This window comes from Apostichopus japonicus, chromosome 7, assembly GCF_037975245.1.
Source record: "Apostichopus japonicus isolate 1M-3 chromosome 7, ASM3797524v1, whole genome shotgun sequence".
Classification (NCBI taxonomy): Eukaryota; Metazoa; Echinodermata; class Holothuroidea; order Aspidochirotida; family Stichopodidae; genus Apostichopus; species Apostichopus japonicus.
Window position 1 is genome coordinate 550,784 of NC_092567.1, and position 21,134 is coordinate 571,917.

The window sequence follows — 21,134 nt, forward strand, 5'->3', positions numbered from 1 at the left end:
GCACATAGCAGAGCAGGTTATTGTATTAGTTAAGAATAGAAATTCCCCTCCCCGTTCCAGTCCCTGCCCCCTCCCCACCCCCCTTCCTCTTCCTGGCTTCAAACTCCCACAGTAGCTTACACCAGTCTGTCTCCTTTCATCACCTCAGCATTTTTGGATTAGTTTTGTTTCATGTTTATTGATGATACTTAAAACCGGCCAGGAAAATAATCTGTTGGTCTAGAGCTCTTTGTAAGACATAACCTAAGGAGATGAAACAGTACTCTAACTTCAAACTATAAACAATATAAGATGAGAAGCTTAGGCCATGAATAATCAGTTATGCATGGAATTGCACCTGACAGGTAAAATCCTTGCCAATGTGAGGGAAGATGAAATTGGAGATTAGTGTCTATGACTGCTTTCTTGTTCTATTTGGAAAAACAGTACTCAAATCTGTGACTGTTTCCTTCAATATATACTGACTATGTAGCTGTTGTATATTATAGAGAAATATGTTCTACATAGTAAATGTACAGATGTGTACTGTGGGGACACTGAAAGGTCTATAAATTGTATTCTTAAAGTTTCTCCAATTAATTTCTTCTTTGTTTCTCATTTCCCTGTGTTCTTTTTGGCATTCTGGAGGCTCAGGAGTTTGTTTAGTATTGTTGTGTGTGTGTGTGGATGTCATGAGTTTGTTTTTTCTATCTGACCAAGAACTTGAACAAAAGAATTCCAGGTCCTCGGTTGTGATTTCTAAAGAATCACCACGTCCTCGGAAGAATTCTATTGTATGGGGTATTGTTAAGGTTAGGGTACATGGATTTGAACAATGGAAAATACAATGGGGTCCTCAGTTGGAATGTAATACAAACATGTATGTCTGTGTGTATGGATAGTATTGTTTCGTTGGGGGATGTCATGTGTGTGTTTATGGATGTGATACTTTCCCTTGATCTCCTGTTATTTCAGAGGCTACCTTGCATAGATCTTACATATCTGACTGACGTAATGACCTCACTACAATGTGAACAGTTCCTTTGGTAAAGATCAAGGGTTGTTTGGGTGTCATAAGCAGCTGCGTGTAATGATAACTGTTAATCTATCTGTTTTGGTGATCATCGTCTGTCCTACAGGTATCTCACCATCCTCCAGTGTCAGCGTTCTACGTCTCTAACCGTAAAGATGGCTACTCAATCAGTTGCAGTATTCTCGCCAAATCTAAGTTTTATGGCAACTCGGTCTCTGCGTTCATGGAAGGAGAGGGCAAGTTATCGTTCCTGAAGAGAGGAGAGGATTACTCGGTCAGCATGCCCTATGCAAACTGTAAAGGTAATGTTGAACAAAGATAGATTCTCTCTATGTATGGAAGGATTAAAAGAGCAAGCCGTATGACAACCCCCCTCTCCCCCCCCCCTTCCCATTACCCTGGCTCAATTATGACATGGAGCTAGTAATGATAAAAAAAAAAGACATGGCATCAAACATGACTGTGTATAAGAACTGTTGAAACACCTTTAGGACAAAATTTGCTTCTGTGAAACTAAACATCTGTAAGTAAATGAACAACAGATGAATGGGATGTGAGAAAAGCAAAGAAATTCAGGGCTAGAATAAGATGGTACATCTGGGTTACAACTAAGTAAGCTACCCAATCCTTAGTTGATTGTGATCCCTATATAGCTGTTACTCTGGGATGTTACAAACAATGGGAAAAAGCAAAGAAATTCAAGGCTAGAACAAGATTCAAACCAGGTACATCTGGGTTACAACCAAATGAGCTATCTAATCCTTAGTTGATGTTGATCCCTATATAGCTATTACTCTGGGATGTTACAAACAATGGGAAAAAGCAAAGAAATTCAAGGCTAGAACAAGATTCAAACCAGGTACATCTGGGTTACAACCAAGTGAGCTATCCAATCCTTAGTTGATGGTGATCCCTATATAGCCAGGTGGGGGGGGGGGGGGGGCGCCAGTGAAAAGCCGTAGTTTACCTTGCATAGCTTGTAAACAGGGATGACTCCACAGCTCAGTTGGTAGAGTGCTAGGCTTCTAACCCAGAGGTCATGAACTTCTGAGCCCATTTCCAAACTAAATTCCTGTAACATGGGTAGCTTCTTTCAACATGATGTACAGCTAAAAATATTTCAAGAAGATAAGTGAACACGAAAAAGAAAAAGGAAGATATGGACAATTGCTGTAATTGCTTTTGTGTTGTGTTGGTCAAGTGTTTCAATTTCTATTTGAAAATGTTACTAACATCCTTCAACAGAGTAGGTCTTTAACTTGGCTATAAACCAAGTGTTCTTTCAAATAGTGATGAAAGTAAATTTACATGTAATTCATACCTATATATATATGTGTCTGGATTATGAAATGTAGAGAACCAAATTGGGTCATACTTGTTCCTTAACCTTCCTAAAACATTGGCATCTTTGAGTTATTTATTTCACATATTGTGAAATCTGTGAGGTCTGAGGAAGTTTTTGCAGGTTTGTGAAATTTCCATTTTTAATTTTTTTTTTATATATCCATTTAGGTATCTTGTATGGAACCCTGACCATGGAATATGGAGGAAAGGTGTGTATAGAGTGTGCCAAGACAGGCTACAAGACTGATATGGAGTTTAAATTAAAGGTGAGCATTCATTCATCCACTGGTTTCATAACAGCTTTCTTCTGTAGGATAAGGCCCTATGTAATTAGCTTTAAATTACACTTAACATTGGCTGATGTAATTTTAACACAATACACTCAGAGCTTGTACATAGCTATGTATTCAGTAGCAACCCTGTTTTTGTTTGGATAGTTTAAAAAGTGAAAGGTTACCAGCTGCTTCAAGTTAGAAGATTTGACATTGATGATGGAAAGCTTGGTTTCACATCCTTTGGTGTTTTGGGGAAGTAGTCAGAATTAGTGCATAAAGTATTCTGGGGACTTGACATGATGCTCCCAGGGGTGATAATAAGATGATTGTGTGTGTGCCTGCAACACTTCTCACAGTCAATGAGCAAGCAAGCACTGGATAGGACTTTATGTTATGATAGGATATATGCAATGTCTATGACAGACATGATTCTAATTAGCTGATGTGTAATAGCTCTTAATCGTATAATCCAAGCAGAGACAGAGTGCCCATTAGCACTCGATGTTGCGAACACTTACAACAGTTTGAAAAGAGGGGTTACAATTTTTGGTAAAAGTATGAAACATTCAGTTTTTAATATTTTAATATCGTCTGTGCTCTTTTTTTTTGTCTTATCTCTCAGCCGTTCTTTGGTGGGATGTCAAACTGCGTGACTGGAAAGATTAAATTTGGAGAGAAAACCCTCGCAACTCTTGATGGCAGATGGGTAAGTCCCCCATCTTCTTATGTAAAATACAAAGAGAGAGCAATTAAATATCGGGAAACAACAACACGTTGTCCGACACTAAAGAGTTTGCTCGGCGATATTGTTGATGAACGTTGATGAAGAGCATTCACCTTTGTATCAACAGTGAACAGTTGATAGCACACTCAGGTACCTCCCCTCTCTGTTAAGAGCTTATAGCTGCTGCTACACCTCAGTAAATAAGCAGAGAAATATACTTGTTGATATCATAAGAAAATGGACATATCTCTCTAAATGCATTTATTTCTTGTCTTAATCTTAACAGGATGATCAAGTTTACATCAAAGAGAAAAATGCTGAGGTAAGTGTTACTATTTACCAACTTCAGTCATTGAATCTCTGTGCATATTGAAACACCTGATAAATTGACTTTTTTTAGTTTGGACTAATTATAACTGTCCTGTTTGGGTATATATGTATTTGTTGGTTTTTAACAATGCCGGATATTAATTGCTTCTTTGTTCCATTAAATCAATGTTATTTTGATCTATCTCTTATTGCAAAGGACAAAAACAAACTAAATGTAGCTTCTTGCATTGATTTTGGTCCTTTTCAAGTACTGTTCAATACTGATATCATATAACATGTTCATTAGGACTTGTTCAGAATGTTGTAGTACTAACTACAGCACGGTTTGTCTTCATACTTGACCCCTGACCTCATGTTATCATCCATGATTGGTTTGTCTGTATTGGAAACATTGTGTTCTTTGCATGTACCAAGATGTTTACGAACCCAAGAAGTTCTTGAAAAGTTTCAAAAAAACATTAGCATGCAGTGTTGTTCCGCAACATGTTCCTGTCTGGGGCACGCAGACCTAGCCTACTTGTATATATATATTAGCATTGTGGATGAAGTTATTAGGTGGTTAGGCTGGTTAGCAGTGTATGACATCTTAGTGTGTGTTGACTGAGTACTCTCAGACCTAGCCTACTTGTATATATATTAGAATTGTGGATGAAGTTATTAACTGGTTAGGCTGGTTAGCAGTGAGTGACATCTTAGTGTGTGTTGACTGAGTACTCTCAGACCTAGCCTATATATATATTAGAATTGTGGATGAAGTTATTAAGTGGTTAGGCTGGTTAGCAGTGAGTGACATCTTAGTATACGTTGACTGAGTACTCTCAGACCTAGCCTACTTGTATATATAAATTAGAATTGTGGATGAAGTTATTAACTGCTTAGGCTAGTTAGCAGTGAATAACATCTTAGTGTGCATTGACTGAGTACGCTCAGACCTAGCCTACTTGTATATATATTAGAATTGTGGATGAAGTTATTAAGTGGTTAGGCTGGTTAGCAGTGAGTGACATCTTAGTGTGCATTGACTGAGTACTCTCAGACCTAGCCTACTTGTATATATATTAGAATTGTGGATGAAGTTATTAAGTGGTTAGGCTGGTTAGCAGTGAATGACATCTTAGTGTGTGTTGACTGAGTACTCTCAGACCTAGCCTACTTGTATATATATTAGAATTGTGGATGAAGTTATTAAGTGGTTAGGCTGGTTAGCAGTGAATCTTAGTATACGTTAACTGAGTACTCTCACTTGACAGTACAATAATTTATTTGAGTTAGATCTAATTGGAAAGAGACATAATTTATCACTTACTAGTGAAATGGGATTAGGAATGTTAACTGGTTTTCTTACTTTCACTAGCATTCTGAGGTTTTTTGGGAGGTGACTCCTGCCATCCGTGGTTCAAGATTGACGAGATCCACAGTCACAATACAAGAGCAGGTTCCGATGGAATCAGAAAAGTAAGATAACATGTTCCTTTATTCTGCAAAAAAAGTGACTGTTAGTTGAAGGAGGCCACTGTCATTGCAATAGAGAATAATTCACATTAAAGAAACATTCAGAATATAAAATCCCAACAATAAAGCTGTTTGCCCACTTTTTGAAGTGCTGAAATTAATAAAGAACATCGCTGTCTTTTCATCACACCTCAAAGATATTACCTTACGAGAGATGGAGAAAAATAACTTCAAAAACACAATATTGATTCTTGTATGGATTCACTTTTCATTGAATTCGCAGTAGATTATTATCAGGGGATTGCAAAGTTTGCTCAGGGGGGAATGAGGTCAGTATTGTGTATGCTTCTTTAAATCCTCCTGGATAACTTTTCACACTTAATGGAGGTTTAAATGCTGATCATAGTAGTCATATTTGAATTTGTCATTGATAACCTTTATTTCAGAGAGTTCCTTCACTCATTATGCACCTCCTTACCATGTACTGTGTCATACATGAGGACTGTCTCACAAAGGCAGTATGTTGTGGTATCATCACACCTTACACTCTCTGTTGTATTTACAGGCTCTGGTCTAAGTGTACGGCAGCTCTTAAGAAGAACGATGTCCATGAAGCAACCAATGAGAAGTTTATCCTGGAGGAAGAACAGCGACGAGGTCACAAAGAGAGGAAACTCAAGAACGAAGAGTGGATCCCAAAACTCTTTGAGCTGGATCACGATGGCCAGTGGGTTTATATTCACAGAGAGTAAGTTAGTTTGTTATGAAGCTGTTTGAGCTGGATCACGATGGCCAGTGGGTTTATATTCACAGAGAGTAAGTTAGTTTGTTATGAAGCTGTTTGAGCTGGATCACGATGGCCAGTGGGTTTATATTCACAGAGAGTAAGTTAGTTTGTTTTGATGCTGTTTGAGCTGGATCACGATGGACAGTGGGTTTATATTCACAGAGAGTAAGTTAGTTTGTTATGATGCTGTTTGAGCTGGATCACGATGGCCAGTGGGTTTATATTCACAGAGAGTAAGTTAGTTTGTTATGAAGCTGATTGATAAAAAAGAAAAAGAAAACAAACCGAGCCATCTCCACCTTAAGTCCATCCTCTTCTTAAACAGTCAGGAATACAACCATCATCTTTATGTCATCATGTCCACCCCTTCCACTCTCCTCTCACAGGGTTAAAACACAACATTGGACAAGTTATTTGAGCACATCTGGTAGAACATATAATGTGGTTATGTATTATTAGTGATATGAAAGGCAACCAGATATTTCATTTTGTTGTATTTATATTTGCTGTAGTCCAAAAAATGACTAATTATGAGATGATAAGGCATTATTAAACAAAGGAAAACACTGAATTAAGGGTTAAAAAGCATATTGGACAAGCTAGTTGAATAAATCTGAAACATAAAAAGAGGTTTTGTAATATTTGACATGAAATGCAACATTGTTTTTGCAAGTTATATTTCTGTTTGTTTCTTTTCGTTTCCTGTTAAATTTAGCCACAGGCCATGGGATGCTTTAGAAGATATTGAAGAATATGAACATAATGGGATAATTAAGACCAGAACCAAGCATCCAACAGCACCAGTCAGGTCTATTAGTATTCACAGCTTATTACATAAGAACAGTCGTGCAGATCTGCAGGTCTCTAGCAAAGATCCAACCAGCAGCCAATCAAAGGGAACGCTTTCACAGAGGGCGGTGTTGCCAACCAGCAGTGGTGACAGTAACTGCTCAACTCCTGAACCAGGAGAGTTATCTGAAGTCTCAGAGAAAGGCGAGTTACTTCATTGAGAATTTATTCGTCACCGTGTTTGGTATAATGTACTATATTTAATATATGATCCTATATATAAACCTGTGGATGATCACTATATATAAACCTATGGATCACTATTTAAACTATTAATGGCAAATTAAATTCTTGTAAGCCTAGAAGTACAGGGTCATCTATAGTTATATAGATATATATATATATATATATATATAGATATAGATAGATATATATAGATATATATATGTATATTATAAATAGAAAATTAAATTCTTGTATTCCTAGTAGTACAGTGTCATATATAGTCATATATATATATATATATATATATATATATATATATATATATATATTATAAATATATATATATATATATATATATATATATATTATAAATAGCAAATTCAATTCTTGTATTCCTAGCAGTACAGGGTCATCTGTAGTTTTGTGTAGATTATTTTGGTGTCCTGCATTAATAGTTGCAGTTCTCCTGAAGATGTTACTCAGATTACAGCTTTCTTGTGTCATCCTTCAACAGATCCTAGTCCAAGGTCAAGTTCAGACTCCAAGGAGGGGGTCAGGCGGGTAGATTCTGACATGGTGGTCCCCCTACACGAGAACCAGAGGCGGCTGGAGGATGAACTGAGGACCATTAACCAGAACCTAGGGGCATTATTGAGAGTACAGAGGGAGACCAATGAGGTGCTACGGGAACGCAGAGACTGGTTCACCTTCTCTATTCTCTTCTTGATCAGCCAAATCATTGTTGGATATTTCTTCAGGTAATATATTTTCGGGGCAAAGCAGTTGCGGTCGGAATTCCAGAAAACTAATGGAAAAAGACAGTAAGAGTGAGGATCATTGCTAGTTCTTTTACAACTATGATGTGGTCAGGTCACCCTTAAAGGTCAACAGGTCAAATATGCTAGAAAGTCAGATAATGGTCAGCCATGCTCAAATTTCGACAAGCCTTGGACTGCCTCCCTTGAAAAACAGGTATCCATTGTCTCTGTTAACAATTTGCAATGTTTGGCAATTATTTGAACCTACAGAAAAGTTCTTTTGAAAACTTGTAGCAATTTTTTAGCAAAACTAAAATATGTGGTCATATCATGAAAGCTGTAAATGTTACATTTGAAGTTGGTCAGCTTGCTGGACAGTGAATATGCTGAGTAGCACCCAGAAACAAAATATTGATATGTTTTAATCTAGTTTAATCACATTTGGAATTACCATGAAATAATACAGAGACGTTGTAGATGTTAGAACTGGGAACAAACTAAATTTCATTTTATATAAAATTAAAAATTTGCAAAAATTGCCAAATTTTCAGTGGTGGATAATTAAATCATTTAACGAAATCAATTGATGTTATTTGTGAATCTACAGTTACATGGCTTGGCCAGTCCGAGGAATGCAAAGTTTGTTTTGTAAGATGCAGACAGAAAATAATATTTTGAAAATCACAAGATGTGCGACAGAAATTTGAAATTGGTCTGTCCTTCCTTGGTATACAAAATATGCTTTTTATGATAGGTGAGAATGTGTTGTGGTTTTTGTAATAAAAGGGGATCTTTTCCTGCATGACCAAAGGTTTACTCAGAACGTCATCGATTCTAGAGGATTTGCAGAGGGATGTGAAAGGTTAGATGGAAAAGTTATATTTTGACCATCAAAGAGAAGTTATAGGACCAAGGTAGCATGCTAATACCTAGTATGATATTTTCACTACAGAAACTGACATATAAACATTGTCAGGATCATTGCAAGACAGTTTACTATTATTTGGGGCATTCATAGAACAAGCTTTTATGAACAAAAGAAAATAATTAACAGAGTTTTTAACGAGGATAACCTTGCCAGTTTTATCAAAGATGTACAAAAGAAATTTCTATGGAATTATATGAAACAAATACCATGTTTTTGTAGCAGATTTTCCAGACTGGAAAAAATATTGGTTTCCGGTGAAAGTTGATGAGAAGTGAGTAGTATCTGTGGGTATTTGGTTAATATACAAGATTTGTTTGCCCAGTTTTCTGTTGTTTTTATGTAAATGCTAAAGATATTAAAATTGTCACCAATTAGTGACCTGTGAATACAAAAAACGAAAGAATACGAAAGAATTTCAAACTAAACAAAGTTTGGTTGTAAGTGAGGATTGTGTATTTTTCGTTCCATTTGTATGATACATTTGGGGTAGCATGACACATTATTTTTGCTTCATGTGGAAAAGTGACATTGCCTGGTGTCAGACTAAAAGAAGTTGACACATTAACCAGAAAACATACCATGCTTGTTGGGGTCGGAGGGGGATATCAAAACAATAATAAAAATATGAATATGCATAAAAATTGGGTAATTCTATACAGAAAATGGTATACCCCTGGAGAGATGAAGAACTTTAACCATAGCACTAGTAAAAGTTAAAAATGGTCTATTAACATACTTAATATCCATACCTACTGTATGCTGGAGAAAGAGTCATTTAAAATTCCTATTGGGACTATATAAGCCGATTATTGCCAACCTGATGACCCTGGTAACTCAAAACAAGCTATGTTGCTGCTTCATGGTAAAGCAAATCAGCCTTACCATATGCTCAACCTAAATTACAGAGTTCTTAGTATTATAATGACAGTCCCAGAAATGATTTGGTGCAAAATAATTAAATGACAGGATTACTTTAGATATTAGAAAAAAGGTTTGACTATCTCCAATTAGACTAGACCAACAAACATCCATTTCAATTTTAAAAATGAAAGTAAAAACATACAACTGCTAACTTGTGAACGTGATCCCCCAAAACAAATAATAATAAGAAATTTTATAAGAATAATTTTAAATGTTCGACTTTTTAAAATTCAAGACATTTTGAACTCTATTGGGTTTTTGGTGTTTTTCCACTGGAAACAATCATTTTCTATTGCCTGCATTGTTTGCTGTTTTCTTTTTTTTAAATTCCCAAAATTTTCAGGCTGGTCTGAATTTTGTATCAAATATTTTTTAGAAAAATTGTATGTCTCAGATTTATTAGAAAATATCAATTTTGGATAATAAGGATTTTTTTTGTTGTCTTTAAATACAATCCATTAACCTGCAGCTTTACTAATGGTAAGAAGGCCTAGTGAATATTGTAGTTGTTGGTCGTGTTATGTTATGTTATGTATTGTTATAGAATTCATTATAAAAATTTAATTCATAATAGTTTTAGTTCCATTGTTTCTGTATTTTTTCCAAGCAATTCTTGTAAACGTCTAATCCAATATGTTTATAAATTATATATAGCAACTCATTCTATAAAGACTTATTATTTGTAAAAGCATTTACTCATATTCATATGTAAAATAACTTCACTTCCAGTCCTCTTAGAAGGAAGAAAATGAATTAAATCTTTTGTTATTCCCAGTTTCAATTCAATTTCTTACATTTCTCTACAAAACCTTCAAATGAATTGAAAGTTTTGCCATTTTCTTTATAACTTTGTATGCTTTGGAGAGATGTTTTGAGTTAGAAAAGATAAAAACAATCAAATGTAATATAAGGTTTCAAGAAAAAGGTTTCAAAAATACAGATGAAATTTATGTAAATATTGAGCCTTGAGAGAGGGCATTGGATATCTTAAGCAAATTAGTAGCAGCAGGAAAAATAGGAGCCAAATGTGTTTCATCAAAATAACCTTGGTTTCCATGGGAACATCCTAAGATATATTTTGCAAATATTTGCTGCGTTTGTGTCCAATGAATAATTTGATCGCATGGACACAGTGCTATTTATTAACGGCTATGAATAATCTTACTCAATAGATATTTAATACTGTTGCAAGAATATAAATTGTTACGTCATGGATATTCAGTAGCTTAGGTCAGGCTACCTTAATCTGTATACTAAAGGATACTAAAACAGTAACTGTTAAAATGTGACAAGTTTAGTGATCATGACAAACAGCATTGTATGCACATGAATATTACGTATATATCATGGATATTCAGTAGCTTAGGTCAGGCTACCTTAATCTGCATACTAAAGGATACTAAAACAGTAACTGTTAAAATGTGACAAGTTTAGTGATCATGACAAACAGCATTGTATGCACATGAATATTACGTATATATCATGGATATTCAGTAGCTTAGGTCAGGCTACTTAATCTGCATACTAAAGGATACTAAAACAGTAACTGTTAAAATGTGACAAGTTTAGTGATCATAACAAACAGCATTGTATGCTACATGAATATTATGTTAATATCATGGATATTCATTAGCTTAGGTCAGGCTACCTTAATCCGCATACTAAAGGATACTAAAACAGTAACTGTTAAAATGTGATAAGTTTAGTGATCATAACAAAACAGCATTGTTTGCTACATGAATATTATTTTAATGTCATGGTTATTCATTAAATTAAGATTTAAATTTCCTAACAGTATGTATTCATGATTATTCAGGAACCTGATGGCAACAAATGTGCAAAGTATATCAATTAAGTACAACTGGGTTCTTGTGCATAGTCAGGGAATAGCAGAGGATTTTATGCATATTCATGCCAAACCAAAGGGCTTATACACGCTTCCCTTATACATAATACTTTCTTAATGTAAATTTATAACATTGAAACGCAAAGAAGTTTTGTAACGATTAATTGTGCCTGGATAAGTGGTCTGTATAAGGTTGTCATCTTGAATCAAAGGAAGGCCTTGATAAATTAAACATAACTAATATGTTAATTTAACGTCAAGTCTTTGTTCAAATATTTGCTGGAGGCTGTTCAGACTGTTGTTTAAGTCTGAGTAAGTATTATGAATACTAGTAAGTGTAATTGTTTGGTATTAACAAACTTCATTTTACTATAATACTGTATTAGTCACAAACAGATATTCTACACAACAGCATGCAGTCCATATCATTTTTCAACATCAACCTTTATTTAAAAAGTGTTCATGAAATGCTTTCCACAGCAATTGTCAGGGTGTGTACTCCAGATAAACATGTGAGCACTGGAAATGGCTTGTCTAAGCATAATTGGTAAAAGTTTGGAGTACTTTCAGCAAGCTTGGATTGCTTCAGTTGAAGATGTATAGTGATTGGATTAATTGATTATAGCCTGAATGAATTGATGTCTGGCATAGATTCCTAGCTATACCAAAACTAAACCATACCAATACTTGCATTACCTTTCCAACCCCTCCACTTGCCCCATCTGCTCCCCCTCTCCTACACACAACTCCCTCTTCCTAAGAAAAATACCCTACAGCTATAACCGATCAAATGAACCGATCAAATGTTGTTTGGTTGTTAATATTGCATTGATTCGGTTGTTGCATTCTGACGAAGGCAGTCCCATACTGCACCCTTGAACAGACTTGTTAAGTATTCCCCTACACACACTCCACTCCCCCCGCCCCCACCAACACCCACACACACAGCACCCCACCATTTTCAACACACTTTAATCCACTAATCATTTCCAAAGACTGATTTCAGATTAAGTGTAAATGTAATGTATATCATGAATAAACATGATTTGCCGATTACATCCCAGTCAGTTGGGACAGTTTTTTAATGCTTATACCTCTCTATACTGTCCTCCCACATCATGCTTTAGAGCACTCGTAATGACAGTACAAACAGTTCCTGACCTTTATCGGATAGAAACATGATATTCATACTGCTCATACTGACATTACAAGTGCTTTGAAACGGTACATGAAAGTTCTTCATAGAAAATCATTGTCCCGAATGGGTGCACATCCATATCTGCTTATTTCAAATATATTTTTTGATAAAACTATTGAACAAATATTTGTAAAATTCTTGTCATATTTCTAGAGCTAAAATCTTTCTCATTGACAACATATGCTTTTCTTCCACACATTTTAGAGATTTAAATTTCTAGTCGTTTCTTCCTAGCAGATTTTTTCATGTTTGAATTGGTCACTTTGTGTTTTAAAGTGTTTGCATGCCACATTTGATATTGTATTTCTGTGATAAATCGTGTTTGTTTTTTTTTTTATATATCGGGTGTTTTAAGATTGGTGCTAGAAAATTCATTTCCATCAAAATGAAATGTTTAAAAAAGACGCAGATTGGGAGAAATTATATGGTTGTGATTGCGATAATAATCAGAGATGTTTAAAAGAAACATTTATTTGGATTTTGTTTTTCTTGTGTGAGATAATGGTGATGGATTCACATATTGGATGACAATTTGAAATACAAAAAAGGAAAAAATATCACTCTTCTTCTTCTTACTTGTTTGTACACTTGGTCATATTTTTGTAAAATTATGCTTGGTTTGGGAGATTTTTTTTTTTTTTTTATCTTATCTTTCCCATAGAGGGTAACTGAGGTCAAGGGTCAAATCAATCATGACAGTTTTTGTATAGGTTACAACTTTCCTTCAACACTCGACTGTATTGAAAATGGTGAGAAAATACTCACAGCGGCCCAATATATTGACTGTTGTCGTGTGACGTAAAGTTTAACTTGTTCTTATTTGAAGCTATTACGAAAGAAAGCAATCATTTTCGTGAATGCCGAACGGAATCCCTTGTTAAAGATTGTGTATATCACTGGGTTAATAGCCGAGTTCATCCAAGCGAGCCAGGCAAAAGCCTGATAGATGTGCAAGCTAACTTCGCAGACACTTCTGACAACATAGACGATAAAATAAGGCATCCAACATATCATAAATGTTATGACTACTACTCCAATAACAAGAGACGCTTTTCGTTCTTTGCTTCTCGATACTTTCATTCTGTATCCCATCGTCGCCCCCCTAACATCCTCACTTTTGCTCGTACAATTGGCGCTGAATTGTGACTCCTGTTCAACTTCTCTAGCTGTCGTGGCGGTTACGTCACTGCGTAATTGCAGTTCATCCGAGCCGGATGTACAAATGTCTTTTGGAACATCTTGAATCTTCACAGGGAGTTTGGAATTCACGACCATGCCAGTCTCTGTATCTGACGATGCTTTGTTACTTCCAGATGGAATATCTTTGCTCGATAAATGACTTGAAGTGGTTTGGATAGTGGTATGATCGTCATGTGAACTTACACGGCCAGATAACTTCATCACATATTTCAAAATCAATGCATAACAGAATATTATGAACAGAGCAGGTGCGAAAAATGTAATAAGAGCAGACGTTATGACAAAGTTTGATTCCAGGTTAAGAATACAATATTGTACAACATTCTCTCGTTGACCGTCGGTGGAGAAAGAAGTGAAAAGAGAAGATGAAGATAAGGTGGAGGCAGTCATCCAGGAGAAAAGTATCAAGATAAACACAACTTTCAGCTTTCGTTTCTTGGCATACCAGACTGGACGAGAGACCGCAAGATAACGATCAAGTGATACCAGACATAGGTTCCATATCGAAGCCAGGCACGACAATGACCCTATCGCTAACCAAATGTTACAGCAAAAGCCTGTAAGAGGCCAAGTGTAGTTTGCGATAAAGTCCTGGTAGGCCGCAATTGGCATTACTCCAATACATACAGTGATGTCAGCTACAGCCAGTGAGACAATGAAGTAATTGGTAATGTTACGGAGGTTCGAGAAGTAGATTATTGCAATAATCACTGCCAGGTTACCAACCACACCAAATACGCAACACATTAAAGCAAGGAAAAACAAAATAAGTTTAAATATTGACTGCCCTCCCAGGGATGTCTCGTATTCGTCGGAGATGGTGGGTATGACGTCATCGACAACTGAAGTTGCTGATTGGTTGATGCCAGCGAGCAAATCCTGTAGGCTGACAGTAGACATTTTCGCTAGCAGTAGATTACGTCACAGTGTTATTATTTCAGATGATGGTAACAATTCGTCGACTGTTCATACAGAAAGTTGGCAGATGGGATCTTTGGACAGAGTAAACATGAAAGAACGTAAAAGCATGTTAGATCATATATTATAACTCATTAGACTTAATATCATATTACCCCAAATGTTCAAGTTTTTTAACTGGCTTCTTCAGTCGATCATATCACAAACCAAGTTAATTGTATTTATTTCTCATCAAAATCGAAGCACGTTTTGTCCTTCAGTTATCAGTTTTACTACGTGTTTATGACTTTGCCCTCAATTTAACTCACATTTACCTTTGACATCTATCAAAATCAACAGGGTCACTGTTCTCAGTAACAAGGCAAGGCAGGCATTCCGTGCATGTCAGATCATGCGGAATTGTCCATTCATTTGACTTATAAGTTAACGAGAGATCAAAACATGGACTTCTGCGTCAGTTCTGGTATGATAGTTGTTTAGTTTTCTTACTGTGACATTCCGGTAACACATATTTCAACACTTTAATCTTAAGGAGGAGAACATTCCGCTTTGTAAGTTACACCCGCCCCCCTACCTCTTCCTCCCCCCCCCCACCCCCACCCTCCCATCTGAATATCTTGTCACTAACTAGAAATATAATCGATTGAACGTAACCTATTTGGACTAGCCTAATCTTGTTTTATCAATGTTTCATTGTGCAAAGGGCGGCTATCATTGCCTAAAAAGATGAGTTGCGGATATTAATTATTTATTGAAAGGCACATTAGGCCTCCATCATGTATGCATTATACGTATCGTTTATTTTTATATTTTGACATGCGACAATTTGAGTCCTAAGTACCATTAATGGACATAGAGTCCGTCGTCGCAAATTTACCTTTCCAAGTGCAAAATAGTGAATCGCGTTCATGAAAAAAGTCTTCGATTAACAACAATTCCCATCGGTTGCCATGGTAATGTATTAGTATAGTTTGTCACCTACTATAAATGAAGGCTTTATATGTAAATGCTAGTAGAACCACAGACAATTTTCGACCACCCACGCAATCTTTGGATTAAAAATTGTAAATATTTTATGTCTCATTAATAAATAAAAGCAAGTCTCATATTGTACATCGTATTTTAGGCATTAATAGCTTGCTTTATAACATGGAAATTGTCAGTTCTCTACTTTCTTGATTTTGCAAGTATGCCGATGAAACACTAATACATTTGTTTCATAATTGTAGACACGTTGAGCGATTCTGGGAGGCAGTGAATTCAACTTGTATTAAAAATAATTATACTTTTAATTTGACCAATATTTGTTTTGGTGATTTTGATTATATGGGTTAATCCTGTGAACTTTCTAATTTTGAATGCTAAAAAATATATTAATACTTGTAGGTTGAATAACAAAATCCCAGATGTGCATGAATTTTATTTTAAGGTTCGCTTTCGACGTGACCTTTACTATTTCATATCTAAGCAAAGCAACAATTTGTGTAACCTTAACGACTATTATGATTTCTATGTGTAAGCTTCGTTTATGTAAGTCTTTTTGCTGATTCGTATGTATTATGTGTTACGGTATTGTAAATAAATACAGTGGGGAAAAAAAGTCTCATATTGTAGCCTATTAAAACAACTTAATCAAAATGGAGGTTGTGCCTATAGTTACATGGATTTTAAAAGATCCCTATTCATTCTTCACAGCAGGTAAAATCACGAATCACATCGACAATTTTCAGCACAATGTTAAAATAATAACTGCTTTCCTGAACAATGATTTTACAGCAGTGTATTTCATATTAATCAAGCATAAATGTGATCAATACTTCACCGTTATGATAAATACAACGAGTGAGAGAGTGTTACTAAATAAACTACCTGTATGGGAATGAGTACTTAGTGAGTAATGTAAGTAGTGAGTAATATAATATGTTAATATATGTGAGTATATGTAATTATATGTAAGTATAAGTAAATGTAAATATATGTAAATATGTAGTGAGAAATGTAGTATGTTACTATATGTAAGTATATGTAAGAATAAGTAAATGTAAGTACATGTAAATATGTAGTGAGTAATGTGATATTTTAATATATGTTAGTATATGTAAGTATAAGTAAATGTACGTATATGTAAATATGTAGTGAGTAATGTAATATGTTAATATATGTAAGTATGTGTAAGTATAAGTAAATGTACGTATATGTAAATATGTAGTGAGTAACGTAATATGTTAATATATGTAAGTATGTGTAAGTATAAGTAAGTATAAGTAAATATAAGTATATGTAGTGAGTAATGTAGTATCTTAATATATGTAAGTATATGTAAGTATAAGTAAATGTAAGAATATGTAGTGAGTAATGTAATATGTTAATATATGTAAGTATATGTTAGTATAAGTAAATGTAATATGTTAATATGTAGTGAGTAATGTAATATGTTTATATATGTAAGTATAAGTAAATGTACGTATATGAAAATATGTAGTGAGTAATGTAATATGTTAATATATGTAAGTATATGTTAGTATAAGTAAATGTAATATGTTAATATGTAGTGAGTAATGTAATATGTTAATATATGTAAGTATATGTAAGTATAAGTAAATGTACGTATATGTAAATATGTAGTGAGTAATGTTATATGTTAATATATGTAAGTATGTGTAAGTATAAGTAAATGTACCTATACGTAAATATGTAGTGAGAAATGTAATATGTTAATATATGTAAGTATATGTAAGTATAAGTGAATATAAGTATATGTAGTGAGTAATGTAGTATCTTAATATATGTAAGTATAAGTAAATGTACGTATATGTAAATATGTAGTGAGTAATGTAATATGTTAATATATGTAAGTATATGTTAGTATAAGTAAATGTAAGTACATGTAAATATGTAGTGAGTAATGTAATATGTTAATATATGTAAGTATAAGTAAATGTACGTATATGTAAATATGTAGTGATTAATGTAATATGTTAATATATGTAAGTATAAGTAAATGTAAGTATATGTAAATATGTAGTGAGTAATGTAATATGTTAGCATATGTACTTAATGAGTACTTAGTATTGAGGAATGAAGAATTTACAGACTATTACAATTTATTTATTATTACAATAATAATCAAAATGAAACAAAACTGTTAGCAAACTGCTTATCCACTAAAGAACCTGTGTAAGAGAATGTGTAAAATTAAGAAGGCCTGACGTTTCGATCCTAGCAGGATCTTCTTCAGAGGCTGAATAGATCAACCACTGAAGAAGATCCTGCTAGGATCGAAACTTCAGGCCCTCCTACTTTAACACAATAATAATCAATTTGACGATTTTTTGGGGGGTTACATTTATTTAACATATAAGTCAGCAACTGCAGTACGTTTTTGAAAATCAGTTAATTGGTCATATTTAAATGAATATTTCGATGTTACTTAAACGTTTCCCTTGAAATTGAATGTCAAAGATGGTATGAGAGGAAACTTGCATGTACTTACCGTCCGGGAGGGGAGACACTCCTTTTCTAATATGTATAGTAGTATATGGTACACGTGCTTCCACGATTCTGATGAACTGGAATATCATTCGATGTGTCAGTAGCCAAAAAACATCGTTCCTTATGCTCTTCCTTACTACTTTGTTGGAACATTAATCGGAGTAGTATACAATGTCAAACTTAAAATATGTGATCAATTGAAAAGATGATGTTAACAACAGATCCACAAAGGTCGTTATCAATGTCCATTCAAGGAAGCCTTGCACTTTTATTACACATTCTGTTACAAATCGACGAATATATTTACTGTTTCCGAATATCAATCATAAACAAATTCACGCCCCAATTACTATATTGTATTCTGCATATCAAACTCGCACGGTGAGCTCCGCAAGCTAATAACCACGGTTGAATGCCTGCTTCTCATTATAAGCAAATGTCCCTGCTATATATGCTGTATTTATTCAATATGATAGGATAATCAAAGTACGCATGAATTGGTTAAATGGTTCTGCGGCACGTTTTATGTAAATTTGTAGCAAAACCAGGAAGTCCAGCAATTCGTGGCTAATTTATTTCAATGAACTATCAAATCGGGTGTGAGATTGCAAAATCAATATATATGTATAGGATATATAATGGTCAGCATGGGTGGGAAAGTGGACTGCATAATTCATGAATTCGTGAACGGAACTCTCAATTATCGCATTTATTTAACGGTTTAAGGAAGATACAAAAACATATCCAAATTCATCTAATGTGCTGGCCTGGAAGGTCGTGTTGTTATAAACAAGCTAATTGACCATGAACCTTTGACGTTCTTTGGTTGTAATTTCTTGGTCATCTTGTTTGCAGGCATACAAGTGAACTTTGTCCTTTGACAATCTTATGTAAATTAATTCATTGTCATTTATTTACAATGTTATTTCTTCCACTTTCCGCAGGGATTTTAAAGCTACCAAAAAAAATGAAATTTCGGTGGTCAGAGTGGGACAAGCCTGATCGGGCCCTGCAGGTTAGCAAAATAATGTTTTGAACAAAAAAAAACAGACTATGATTTTTTTTTGTTTTTATTGGTAAGCAAACTACTCAGAATGGAAGCTTTAGTACTTAATGACTTAAATAAATACTTTGGAGGCTGCTCCAGACCTGGCAACCCCCCCCCCACCCCCTGCTCTCCCGGGATGAGACCATTAGCTAAGAAACGAAAAAAAGAAACAGAAACAATCCTTTCCAGTGGCTGGGCTGTTCCACGGAAGAGAATTGTTCTTATGCAGTGTGACTCACAAGCCCTCTAGCCACCGGGCTCATAAAAAACCCTCCCCCTCCCCCTTCCCTCCCTCCCTCCCTCTGCCAGAGCCGAAGCCTCCACCCAGTTTATAAAGTCTAGTATATATAAGGAGGATTTTTGGTTATTTTTGGCGTCGGTTTATTAATCAGGTATACTTAAGAAAGAGATTTTGAAGTAGGGGTTCGATGAGGAGGGTGTTTTTAAGATACGTTTGGTTTTCAATAATTAGTTCATCTAAGAGAGGAATTGTGTTTGTTGCTTCATGTAACTTTTTGTGGGAATATAACTGTGGATATTAAGGCATATTCTAAGGGCTTTTTATTAATAATATTTTAATTTGAGATTTGAGTCTTAGAACAACTAAGTAGGCAGATAATGCCGTAAGTGAAACATTTCTATTTTTTTTTTTTTTTTTTGAGTTATATATTTGTCAATGAAATGGGTGGAAGGAGACAATTAAGATTGCTAAGTCTTTTAAGTGAATTTAAGATCTACAAGGCTTTCCCGGTAATGATGTTGAGATGTTTTTTTCAAATTAAGTTTATTGTCTAGAGTCAGAATCATAATTTCTGTCTAAGAAGGGATTCCTGATCTGCCCGTAAGTGCGTATGTCTGCTGCAATAGGTAAATTATAAAACAATAGGAACAATATATATTTGAATGAAGAAAAGAGTATCTAAATAAGTAAAAAATAAAAATACATAAATTTAAAACAATAAATCAATAAATACATTACGTATGCCCTGATCGTATCAACCATTGCCGGAAGTGACGACATTGTCTATGGACGTGATCTTCCTCCCAGTCCTTCAGACCTGGCATAATCGTTCCCCCCCCCCTCCCCCTCCTGTTTAGCCTATCATTACTGGCGTAATGAGGAACACCTGACGATTAAGGCATATCAAATATCCCTGCATCGCTAGTCTCATATAGTCACTACTGTCGTCGCACCCAGCATCCGATAAACAGTTGTGTGCTCTCATTCGGTTACTGTTTAAAATGAGGCTGGTAAAGACGGAGGATTCTTTCCAATTCTACAGAGAAGTCTTTCTCTAAAATTACTAATGGAGGCTTCCATGTTTGGAGTACGTAATGGATATAAGAAGGACCATCCCAGGCTCTAATATATACACACTCATTTTTTTTCAACCTATTAATTAGACAAACATACGAATTCGAAAATTTGACTAGATATTTCTTTTTAAGGAAAAGTCGCCCAGGGAAGAACCTGGGCACGAAAACCAAACTACCAAACGACTGATCAGCTCTCAACCCCAGTCCCCTTGCATCGGGACTGTGACTGTGTGATCATCGTCAGGTGTGCATCACCATGCCCCTCGAAAGGGAACAGATACTACACATGATCTTAGCCCAAAGGCCGAGACTAGATATTGCATTAGTTATCGTGCCGAACGGCGAGAACGAAATGTTACGGTCAGAAGTTTTCAATGTGTTGAAATGCGATATGTGGCTCGCCTACGTCACGAAGGTATCGGGAACTGTCGGAATTCAAACAACAATATAGCGAATGCAATGTGTGACAATTGAATCGATTTTTAAGGTTAAAAGAAATGTTTTCAACCATTCTTGTTGATTCTGTCGTAAAGAGTGTATACTGCAAAGGGTATTCTCTAAGCAGATAAT

General features: G+C 35.1%; 2 protein-coding genes across 12 annotated transcripts in view; one reads left to right on the forward strand and one right to left on the reverse strand.

Annotated features, from left to right (window-relative positions):
* The window catches only part of LOC139970233 (oxysterol-binding protein-related protein 8-like), an 89,040-nt gene extending 75,894 nt beyond the window's left edge, over nt 1-13,146 (forward strand). For all 11 annotated transcript variants that reach the window (XM_071975884.1, XM_071975881.1, XM_071975886.1 and 8 more), the window contains 8 exons: nt 1,119-1,314; nt 2,525-2,622; nt 3,254-3,337; nt 3,642-3,677; nt 5,040-5,140; nt 5,703-5,885; nt 6,640-6,917; nt 7,453-13,146. In XM_071975884.1, coding sequence (XP_071831985.1) covers nt 1,119-1,314; nt 2,525-2,622; nt 3,254-3,337; nt 3,642-3,677; nt 5,040-5,140; nt 5,703-5,885; nt 6,640-6,917; nt 7,453-7,700 — 1,224 coding nt within the window. In that variant the 3' untranslated portion in view covers nt 7,701-13,146. The remainder of the gene's footprint in view (nt 1-1,118; nt 1,315-2,524; nt 2,623-3,253; nt 3,338-3,641; nt 3,678-5,039; nt 5,141-5,702; nt 5,886-6,639; nt 6,918-7,452) is intronic.
* LOC139970235 (tyramine receptor Ser-2-like) lies at nt 9,080-15,163 on the reverse strand. The gene has a single exon (XM_071975891.1). It carries the CDS (start codon nt 14,687-14,689, stop codon nt 13,406-13,408), a length of 1,284 nt encoding a protein of 427 aa, XP_071831992.1. The 5' UTR covers nt 14,690-15,163; the 3' UTR covers nt 9,080-13,405.
* Nucleotides 15,164-21,134: the final 5,971 nt, after the last annotated feature.

What these genes read in the sequence shown, in the direction of transcription:
- LOC139970235 (XM_071975891.1), bottom strand. Translation starts at nt 14,689, where the DNA reads ATGTCTACTGTCAGCCTACAGGATTTGCTCGCTGGCATCAACCAATCA.